Raw genomic sequence first — 11,989 nt, 5'->3', positions numbered from 1 at the left:
ATATATATATATTTTTTAATTTCAGTTTGACGAAAGTCGCCTAAGAAATGCGATTGATTTTCGATATAATTTAATAATGAATATTGTCCGAGCCAAAATTTCATTCACTGTCATGTTTTGTTTATAAATTATCCATTAAGACTTTAGCAGCCTAGCGTGATAGCTGCCAGATACACTTACTCGAGTCTTCACGCGATATACAAATTTTCAAGTGATACATTGGCTACCTTTTGTCATGTAAATACACTCTACACACGCGATAGGGTGGGGACTAGTTGAAGGAAGTGTTTATAGATATCACTGGCGATACAGAGGGAAACATTTTTCCAAGAATCTGAACCGATCCTGGAACTGATTTTCACGAAGGACATTGAAGGATCCTAAAGCAAAAGAATTGTAAGTTACGTTTGGTTATAGGTTTGTTGCAACTTAGATTAGCGAAGAATTTTTTTGGTCGAAATTCGTTGGAAAGTAAAAAAGTCAGACCAATATAGCGAAACGATCGCAAAGTGGACAATATTTGGAAAACATAGTAAGTCTTTTCGCCTCCGCGTGTTTGAGGCTTTCCTAAAACCGTTTGTGTAGGGGCCAGTACAATGCAGTCTCTATCACGAATGCTTTGCCGTGATCTGTAAGAAAACTTGAAACAAAGAGTAAGACATCTACAAATTTCTTCCACTTGCCGTCTTGACGAAGAAGAGATTGTAAGCCGTTAAGTGTTTTAAACGAGTTATCACGTAAACAGCAAAATTGCTTATCTGAACGGCGGCCATTCAACCGAAACAGCTTTCATCGGCTGTAATGACTACAGAAATTCATTTACCGAACTCTGCTGTACATTTGAGAGTTTTTCGAAACAAAATGCTCATCCGCACCTATTTGTTAAGCTATTCCTCCAGATCTGGGTAGGTCAAATGGCTGATAAAATCTTAATGAAGGGTATTTTACACTTGATGGATGAGTGCTATGAAAGCTCTTATAATTGAATCCAAATGTGGCGATTTTTCCCGCGGAAGGCCTTACCACAAAAGAATCTATCACAACCAGAACAGACATAGCCCTTTTTATCTACAAAATGCGTACTTGTTTCTTTTTTTTTTTTTTTTTTTTTTTTTAACGCATCCGTCAATTGAGGAGCTATTGATCCATTAAACAACCACAAGAAGACTTTTTGAGATCATGGAGTGAATCGTAATTGTTCAGTCACAGCATCTCGCTTAAATTTGATTCTGGACGCATTGTAAGGCGAGACTCGGACATGAAAGATCCTAAAATAACAATAAAGTGACAGGTTTGAAGGACTTGTTTTCTAAATTCACTGAACCATGAGATATCGTTTGAGGGCGTCTGTCGTTGTATTTTACTCTTAGACAATGCGCAGGTTTCACTTTCTTCTCCGCAGCAATTTTTAACTTTTACGGACAATAATACCACATTTATCCAGTACCCACTTCCTTCAGAAACTGGAGGTGGCAAATTCTCTTGCAGTTTTGTGTGGCACTCTTCGTGTATCCGTAATGAGTTTTCTGCAGTTTTCTCGCACGAATAACCAAATACTTATATGGTGCCTTTAGGAACTGAAGATGTCAAATTCTCTTGCAGATTTGGATGGGTATAAAGCTTCGTGTGGTACTCTAAATTTTCTTCAGGGTTTTTTCTTACGCAGTCCATATTCATATGTATCAGTTCTGTTTAGTTGGGTGACCTTTCCTCTCCAAATCGGTAACTAGTGGCAAGGATGAAGTCGTATATAACTATCAGTCATATTTTAAAAAGTAGCCCACAAAGCTCAATGGATATAGTGGACTTTTGATGAACACCTGACTATATTTTCAGAGGTGAAACGTGATCCGCATATATTTTTTTTTTTGGTTCGAATGAAGGGAAAAAGTACATAGTAAAGAGAATTACTGTTGAGATCTTGTGAGTTGAAAGGTTAAGCTGATAAGCATCTGATGACCTGTTTTTCGTTTGCAAAGAAACTTCTTTTCTGTAGAAAAGTGTTTCTCATGTCGTATTAATTCATTGAGTCTTATTATGCAGAATTTTACTTTGTAATAGGAACAATTACGTCTGCCAAACAAAACTGTTATGAGTTACGCAAACTTCTTTTCTGTAGAAAAGTGTTTCTCATGTCGTATTAATTCATTGAGTCTTATTATGCAGAATTTTACTTTGTAATAGGAACAATTACATCAATTTGTGTCTGCCAAACAAAACTGTTATGAGTTACGCTCTTTAATCATAGCTGTGAATTTTTTAGTGATGATATGGCATGGCAAACTTGATAATTTTAAAAACTATCGAAAACGTGTTTGGAAAATGTTCAATTTATTTTTGTTAGGAAATGCAATCGATGATCTGTCCAGTCGCACATACCTAAGCAGAAGTAGTCTGAGGGTTACACATTCAATGTACTTTTTGTTGTTGAACAAACAAAGGAATGCCACATTTTAGTGCCTCGTAAGAGTTATTAATCCAATGGGGGGAGTCAGTGATTAAATAGGGAGGTATATCATAGTTGAACTATGTTTCAGGGTTGATTATGAGTCTCATTTTAATGAATTATCGTAAATAACGTTTATTAATACTTAAAAATTTGCATGTAAATTGTTTCTGAAAATCCTATGCAGCAGGAATCAGTAAAATATTGTATTGTAGTATTTAAATAAGAACTCAGAGGTCTCCAAAAATAGGGCATGAAATAATCAGGTTAAATCTCTTTAGCGTTTCACTGAATCGATCTTGCCTTTGCACAATCATTTTATAACATCTTCTTCTAAGGCGTTCATCGTATTCCTTTTAAATCACCTTGCTGTGTTTTTTTTGCAAACTTCCTTGGCATACTGTGCAAGTTATAAGCGAACATTGCATGAAATTCTAGCGACATTTTAAGACAGAACCAATGTATGTTTGTCCAAACAGAATACAAAGTTGAGTAATGGCATCAGGAAGTTTCAGTTGCCAAACCTAAAATATGTTTCAACTTACTTTCATTTCGTTCCGGTTATGCATCTCATGTCAAAGTGGTTTGTGGTTCCCAGTGCAACTCCTTGATATCATGAAAAGAGATCTAAATGTTGCTGATGTTGGAACTAATGGTCTTAATGATAATTGTTTGAACAGAGTCTCGAACAATCGAGTTTAATTCTGATGGGAAATGTTAACAACGTTATTACCCATATCTGTGAATTTAAGCAAGAAATTTTTGTGCACAGAACTTCTATCCTGTTTCCGTTGGAATAATTTTCCACAGCAAACTTAGAAATACAAGGGACAATGTGTGTCTGGATAAGTGTATGGTTAGCGGAAGTTTCGAAACAGAAATTGTGTCGGAAGCTGCAGCTTAGAGGTTCAACGACTTCCTCGAGATGACAGACGCTAAATTCCTTTACTTAAGGATCAATAAAACAGGTAGCAAAGAGTAAATTTGTCTGAGTCGTCTATTTTGAGGAAAAAAATAGAATCAAACACAATGTAGGGCATCAATTCCACGAGTTTTCAACAACGGAAGTCGATCTTCAAAGTGCTAATTTATTCCTCCTAATCAAACCCTTTTTTCAGTTCACAATTGTTTCAGTCAGCGGCGTGTCAATTATCATGCGACATAAATCTTCATTCGGTATCTGTTCGCTATAAGCTGCTCTTGGATACTTTTCATGATAAACCAATTCCATAGGATTGTCTCCTTAAAAGGGTTCCAGAAAGATTCAAGGTATGCCAATTTTGAGTAATGTTTATCTTGCCTTAGATCCTTAAGGCACTCTCCAAATGCTTATTGGATGTTAAGCGAAGCTGGTAACGTTAAAGAAAGGGTTAGAGTTAGGGCTACAGAAAGGAAGATGTTAATTTGTAATCGCCTGGAGCATGAACAAGGCTGTGTCAGCATAGGAATTTCAACCTTAGTAGGTTCACATTTCGCAGTAAGAGCCACCCGCCCACAAACCGAACGGAGAACTCATCATTTAACGAGCAAGGCCGTATGGTGATTCACACGCAATCAACATCCTGTACATGACTACCATCAGAAATCTCAAAAGAATCTTGTCAAGGGGATTGTGAGCACGATCGTCGAATAGAGAAATGAGCGTTTAAATTGTCACTTGAGTGGGACGAAGAATAGTGGTAAGGCATCCGTAAGGAGTCGAAGTTTGATCAGTTCCCACTCTTGAAGATGTAAGGGAGTGTTTTGAAAAAAAAATATCTTGTTGCGGTCAGTTTTCTTAATGTAGGAAATGTTTCAGTTCTAAGAGTTCCTTCAGATTGAAGGCTAAGAACCCTTGCACAGTATGAAAACTGGCATGGACTGCAAGAGAAGGACGAGAACTGCAGTGAAATCATGTTTTATTAGTAAACAATTCTAGGAAAATATTTGTTTTCAAATGATTATGGAGTCGTGAAGCCGCTTACATCTTTGAAATTTCAAGATGTTCTCACGGGAACATTCATCCACGGATTTTATGTACCTCAGTTGTATTCATGGTAACAAGTACCTTAACACAAGCTACTTTTCCCTTTCGATAGTTAATGGATGACGTGAGATGCATTTTTCTGCCTAATTACCTACTTTTTGAGCTTAGCTCTAGATCACCGCGGCATCTAATGGCCAGGTTTACTATATGATGCATTATTCTGTACAGTTTTAAAGGCTGGCAGCTTAAACTTGCATGGAAATTTTTAGACGTCGTTACTAGCCCCCCTAACCATAATTTTGCATGAGTAGAATTGGACATCTTTGTCATTTTCTTCTTTCTTGGCTCTGTCCTGTAGAGTCGCTAAAAAAGTTGAAGTTATCGTGATCTTTGCATGACTAACTAGTAGACATAGAACATTCTTGGACAGAACTATGTCAAATTGAAACTAAAGCCATGTTATAAAGCATATATAGTTCAAGTACACAAATGCTGATGATTTAGAGCCTAATTTCTTGGAAATGGGCATTCATTTTTTATCAGACAGGCGCATAGCAAAATGGGATGTTCATCGTTTAGGCGATGTTATCCACAGCACGTTACTAATATGATTTTTGAGATGAACATCTCAAACAACCCACACATTCTTTGATCCTTTGTTTTAATTATATTTGAAGTGGACAATAATAATGTGAGTATCACAGTTTACGCGTTTCCACGTTTTAAAGCCCGGCCCCTCCCGTTAGTGGGATTGAATAGAGTATTCATGCAACTGGCAACAGCCTAAATATTTTAACAACCCAACAGAGCAGAATTGTGTTGTGAGGGTAGAAGCACGCCAGGTTGATAATTCGAACTAGGTCTCATCTTTCATAGACGTTATACCGGTGCCATGTCTACAACATGGATTTATAGCCTAACGACTAACTTTTGTCATTTTTGCATAGTATTTAGAATTCTTATGATTCGCTTACTCTGATAACATTTAGAAGACTTTCGCCGATTTTCCCTGGTACATATTTTTTCGCGAAGCGAAGTTGGCATTTTTTCTAAGCGCGTTCTCTCTCTCAAGTTCAAGAAATAAATTGTCGCAAAGATTTCACAAAGAACGAAAGTCTTTTGAAGCAAAGTTTTTCAGATTGTTAGAAAATTTGATTGTCAGAAAATTTGATTGTCAGAAAATTTGAGCGCCATGTATTTTTCTAAACTTCAAAATGCCTCTTCTATCAATTGTAAGAAATAAATGGTCAAAAAGATTTCATACCGACTCTATTTTAAAGCAAAGTGTTGTAGATTGTAAAAGGAACAAAATGACTCAAACAAAAAATGCGAGTGACAAGAACTCTTCAAAATTGAAAACGAGAATGAAATATCAACTTCTGTGACCGGCTTGTAATGAATTAAGGAGGACTTTAATTACATGACAGTAAAGGAAAGCACTGGTTCACTGGTTTAGAGCCAAAGTTTCTTACCAACTATAATTTGAGGTCAAGTTTCTGAAGATCATTTCATTGAGTCCCATGGAGTGAACCACTCTCAAGTTCAAATGGATTTCTGTATTTTTTTAACCACCACTATATTAAAACATAAAATAATCTTCAATACTCCTTGTACGTGCTGGTATGTTAGTTTTTCGTTTCTCTGAGCGTAACAAAAATGGGAAGAAAGTACCTCTGAATGCAACTGGTAGGCTAATCTTCTGGTGCCGCTTGTAGTTGTGGGTACACGGAGACTAAAAATAATTTTGTTCACAAAAGCGCCACCTTTTTCATCCTAAAAAGGTTCCGGGTGTCTGACAGCTTTTTTCCGAAGCATTTTATTTTAACTAAACTTACTTTTTCCGTCTAGCTCCCATTTCAATCATGTCTACGTTTGTTAGGATATCTGAAAGCTTTTCTAATCAGAAATGAGACATTCAAATGGAACGAACTTCAGTACAGAATTCAAAACAAACGACCAAAGCTCCTCTAACTTCAACTTCAGTTACATTACACACTTTACAACTCATATTGTTACAACCAGTCCCAAAGCGGTTATCATTCACTCTGACGAAGCCTGACGCTCGAAACGTGAGTTTTGGAAACACTCTACGGTGGCAATTTACATTATCAACTCAGTTGATAAAACCAAATTTCCTTCAAAGATGTTGCTTTCTAACATAATTTTACCCAGCAGTAGCTTTATTGGTAACCGACTGAGACTTTAAACAAGAAAGATATGGAAACGGAAAATTATAGTTTGTAGAGTTACCTGTGGTATACGAAAGATTTTCTGCTCATGTTGGCTCTTCGTTGCTTTGTACGTTATCCATGCAGTTAAAAAAATCAGCCTCACCGGCTACGGAAAAAACTACCAGGTATTGACAGTCAAATTTTCCGTTTTTTACATAAGGCGTTCTTCTGGCCGTTATTAGGATCATTTTAACTTCAGCTTCACAATACACTGTGACCTTGCAATTCATATTGTTACAGCTAGACCTAAAAACGGTTGCCAAAGGCAGGAACATAGTAACGTGAATGGGCCAAAGAAGTAGAGTAAAGTTTCAAAGTCGAATGAAGCCAGAAATCGTTCATTGGTGAGCTCTCAGTGTTCTCATCAGTTTCTATTTAAAGGCACTGAATACCGCTTTTGGGAATCGCCAGCTTAATTTTGAAAAGCTCCGAAGATGAAAAAGTTTATAAATTGTCTTAGGTTTTGTTTGACGATTTGGTGCAAATGGGGTGGTCCAAGTCTCCTGTTTTTAATTGCCTGGCTTTATCGTTATCAGATAGAAAAAAGAAAAAAGCCTAATTTGGAATATGTAAGAAATTTAAAGCGTTGATGAAAACTTAGGGACACTCAAAATGGCACAAGTTATGATCAGTTTAATGCTACTCAAAATGGCACAAGTTATGATCAGTTTAGTGCTACTCAAAATGGCACAAGTTATGATCAGTTTAGTGCTACTCAAATTCAATGACACTGAGTTGGGCGAGATGGCCCAGATGAGATGGCAAGCCCCCTGCTTGAGACAGAGCTTTGAAAGACTCAAGCCTGTCAACAGAATTCCAAGATTTTGTTTGAGAAATTGCCCGGCAGCTTTTTTTAAGTGGGCGGAATGACGCAAGCAAGAATCTCCCGCCGAGTCAGACCATTAGCGTCTCTTGAGCGCTACGAACCGAATTTAAAAACAACATTAAGTATTGATAATTTTTCAGCCACACCTGACGAATCGTTCATGTAGATTATCTGCGTGAGGGATCTCGATGCTGAAAAGGTTTTGAGGCCGTAGCATTGTTGGTAAAAGTTTCTGTCTTAGTTTTCGAGGTATCGGTAGTATATTACCCCTTTTCTTTGGAGGAGAAAAAGAAAATTTTCAGTGGTGTAGACATAACTTCCTTAAGTATTTTGGAAAGGAGAAGCAACAAGCGAATTCGGTGAGTGAAGATCCTTTCGTTAACTTTTGCTACAAAAAGATCAAATTTTCGAGAAAAAAAGATTAGAAATATTGTACCGTGAGTATTAGCTTTTTAAAATAGATTCTTTAAATCTTACAAGAGACGCTGAATTCCATTTGCGAAACGGCCAACTGAAGCTCAGGGATATTCGAAGTGACAGTGTGGGTGGTTTTTTTAAACACCGTTTGTTTCTTCTCTTCCTGTCTTCTTTTCTTCTTATTGCTCAGGAACAGATTCGTTTGTTTTGCAGAGCCAGATGTGAAAAAAAAAAAAATTTTCTTTTGACAAGTAGACTTAGATGAATCTGATCTTAGTCTTATCGCTACAGTATTTTCCAAAACATAGTTATCAGGTACAATTTGACGGTGTTTTAGCCGCAGCACTGATCTTTCCCAAACACATTTCTTCTTCAAGTGGCTCGATAAGAAAGTGCAGGAGACTTTCGGGATCCCCACTACAGAAAGAACATTGAAGGCTTTCCTTCTCACTTTCCCTGCTCACCCTCACGTGACGGAAAGGATACTCGGTTCCATAATTTGCTGGTTTTAATAGATAGCTTTCGAGGAGAGGATAGTCTCAGTCACTATTTGGATCCTAAACATTGTCGTACGTTATGATGATCCCTTTACGAGAGTAATAAAAATAAGGAGCTAAGAGTTATTTTTAAACAAAAGAGACTAAGAATGCCTTTAAGATGGAGATAATGAAACACCGAACTGGAAAGCGTGAAATGTCCTTCCCTTAACCTAGTTCCTTTAAGTGTGCAATATTCGTTGATGGCGGGACCGCTTCCCAGTCAGGCGTCTTTGGAGCAACTTCGTAGGTGTTCGACAGTTTCCGAGTCATGGCTTAATTAGGCAGTGAAGATCGAACAATACTTCGGTTCTCTTACGAGAATCGATTGATTGCAGCGGCGTTATATAGCTATTTTCAGTGAACGGCAGTTTAGCCTTTATTGTAGACGGTTACTTGTCACTGAGTGTAGTCGGCAGAATATTTAGCATTGGTGGGAATCGAGCTTTTCTTTCACGGCTGCTTATTTTACGATTTTCTTTTGTATTTTAATTTATGGAAGATCCTCAGAGTTTTCTTTCACAGAAGATTGGGCAAACGTGAACCAAACAACGTCTTGTACGTGGTTCAGATGATTTCAAGTTTATAACAGAAATATTGCATATTCCTTTAGGAAAATACTTTACGTCTCCACAAAAGACAAAAGTTTCCACTGTTATTGGAAACAACGTTTTCAAATATTCTAAATTAAAAAAAAGGGGATCATTTAGATGCACTCACCTCAGTTGTTTTCAAGTTTACTATAAATGATACTAGAAATATTTCCATTAGGAATCTGCTCAATGTTCCCACAAAATATCGAAGCTCTCACTGCTTTCTAAACGTTCTTAATCTTGAAAAAAAAAATCATCGAGCTCAACTCAGCTGAGTGATAATTAAAATGCCAGCTCCTTTGTTTCTTCTTCTTCTTCTCATCGCTGAATGACTCAATGCTCCTTCAGTATCAACGAAACATGATTAATTGCCAAGCTTCTCTAGTTAGGTATTGTTTCCACACTGCTTTAATTACCTGACTGATGTGCTTTAGTTATTGGAAGAAGCTCTTGAAGTCTTTCATTTTTGTTTTTACACAACGTCATGCAAGACCAATATCTCGCCTGCCACCTGCTATTCAGAAGTCCAATATATCTCTATTAATGAAATGCGTGACTATCGCTGGCCGCATTTCTTGCACCTTTCTACAAAGCTACGAAGGTAGAATGAAGTTCAAAAACAGGGCTGGCTAAACACTTCATCGCTACAAATGATCAGTCCCATCAGGTCCTCATTTGTTTTAATCGAAGTTGTCAAAGGATTCACACCCACAGAAGACTTCAGCAGAAAGGAAGGAGAGGAAAAAACCGACGTTGAAGCCGTTCATCACACTGGCTATTTAGAAGGTCGCTAACTTACTGGGAAAGAGTTGTAATCATGGAGAGCATTTTTCACTATTCCATCTAGGAGAAGCTTAAATTCGATGATCACAAGCCGTACAAGTGATTTTTCGCGTCAAAACTACTGAGTTTTCGTCTGGGAAGTAACTGTGCGCATGCATGAAAAGAACGCTTTTAGTCATCCTAGATATAGAAAACCCATATGCAAACGTAAATTCATCAATGCTTTACATACACTTTAAATAATCGTTGTTGAAAAGTAAGAGGTTGTTTGTATTATTTTAGCGGAATTTTAAGTTTAAAGTTATCGATCTTTACTTACGATACGTACCTTATAGATTTCTTTCATCACTTGTTTCACCTGCAGTCCGAAGATAAGTGGTTTGTTGTACGATGTTCCTGAACGTTCCCCCCGCCTACCCGACAGAGGTGTTTCATTATTACAAAGACCCTCCCCGCCCGCTAACAAAGTGTCGTGATTGGCTGGATAACGAGTTTTTTCAGCTCTTTCAGCAGCAGTTTGCGTCGAGGGGTTCTCCAACTTTCAAAAGATACGAGGAAAAGGTAATCTCGATTTAATTTACCAAATAATTCTTAATAATCTTAGTTATTGGTAGAAAATGCCAGTGAAGACTGAGGTTCATACTCAGTGTAGGAAGTTAGTCACGTAAATCAGCGCATCATACAGTGAAACCGTATGATGCGCATCATACAGTGAAAATTCTGACGTCTTCTGTAATCTATTGCTGTAAAGACCCACGGCTACATGGAATTTATTTGTTTTACATGATAAAAAAGCAAATTTTGTTAATGGTGACGTCATCTAAGCGTCTGTCCTCCAATAAATCATAAGAAGCAAGTAGAAACCAATCTAAATGCTTGTAATATATATATTAAACCAAACCTAAAAGTGGAGCTCTAGCTCTTCACTTCATCAGAACTTCTCACTGGCTGTTGCTACTCCAATAACTGAAGGTTCACTATGTCCCCTTTCCCCTCAAATTGTGTCAGTACTGATGTATGTCATACTTTTGGGGAAGGGTATCAACCGCAAAAGCTGTTCTTCCCGCGAAATCATCAGCAGCGGTATATTGTTTGCCTATTTTTCATATCTAAATGATAGGAACAGTGCATGCATGGGTTCGCACGTGGTTTGACCCGTCCTTCACGCATTTGTAAGGGAAGAGCGCCCTTGGAACAGGATTTTATCGCCAAGACTGTCTCGTTTTTAATCAAACGTTTTGTTTCGAGACGGGGGGTAGGGAGGAATTTTCCTCCTCGTCTGCGGTAAAATGCGCTGATGCACAGAACTAATCTCACGAACTCACGAGGTCGTTAGTTAAAAATAAACGTTATTTTCACTGCTGCAGCCTTCAGATTAGCAGAATATCTTTTTAAATCATAAATCACAATCCACGCCGCAACGATAGTTATAACCTTGGGAAATGGTGTTGGCCATCGACAGCTCCTTGCTACTTACTTTCCCTGCTCTACTTTAAGGACTTGAAATATGTTCCTTGTTCCAAAGTTTCAAAAGTTCCGGTTATATACACACACTGGGGTCGAGCTTGTTACTTCTCACGGGTTTAGTCCATTTAATGCCAGAGCTTGTCAAGGTTTTTGTCGGCATTAAGTGACCAGGAGCATTGGGTAGATATGAAAGCGGGACTACAATCTCTCCTCTACGATAAGATGTTAAGATAGACTGACCAGTAAATTTGAAGAAGGGATAGGGATTCACTTAAGGAAGCGAAGAAAAATACTACACCAAATTTCTTGAAAAATTTATGCCCGATATGTTTTCACTTCGTTTTCAGCTTACGTAGCTCATAAGACATCGAGATATGATTATATGTCATAGTAATTTGCGACACTCTCTTTAGAACTTGAGTGTAAAACCTTGGACCGAGACAGGGAATTTCATTTCGTGATGGAGTCCTGCGTTTTACAATAAAAGAAAATACATATGATGTACGATCCTCGCAGTAGATAGCGCTATTTAAGTAATAGCGAAATTCAGACCTGAAAAAATCACGCCTCTGACCTCTGCGATACTAGTGCATCGCTCTACCAATTGAGCTAACAAGCCAACTGGGAGCAGGCCGTTAAGTTGATTCGTAATAAACCCGTGAAAGTGATAATCAGATACAATGAAATATATGAAGTTCATATATTTTGAACTGCGGTATTAGTT

General features: G+C 37.7%; 1 protein-coding gene across 1 annotated transcript in view; it reads left to right on the top strand.

Annotated features, from left to right (window-relative positions):
* The first annotated feature begins 271 nt into the window (after window positions 1-271).
* Window positions 272-11,989, top strand: part of LOC111320994 (homeobox protein Meis1) — a 35,543-nt gene continuing 23,825 nt past the window's right edge. Inside the window, exons 1-2 of the mRNA XM_022923748.2 lie at window positions 272-396; window positions 10,163-10,359. Of these exons, the coding sequence (XP_022779483.1) occupies window positions 10,189-10,359 (171 nt within the window). The 5' untranslated portion in view covers window positions 272-396; window positions 10,163-10,188. The remainder of the gene's footprint in view (window positions 397-10,162; window positions 10,360-11,989) is intronic.

The sequence above is a fragment of the Stylophora pistillata genome, chromosome 6 (assembly GCF_964205215.1).
Source record: "Stylophora pistillata chromosome 6, jaStyPist1.2, whole genome shotgun sequence".
Taxonomy (NCBI): Eukaryota; Metazoa; Cnidaria; class Anthozoa; order Scleractinia; family Pocilloporidae; genus Stylophora; species Stylophora pistillata.
Note: the sequence above shows the minus strand (reverse complement) of the source record. Positions and strands in the feature narration are given on the sequence as shown.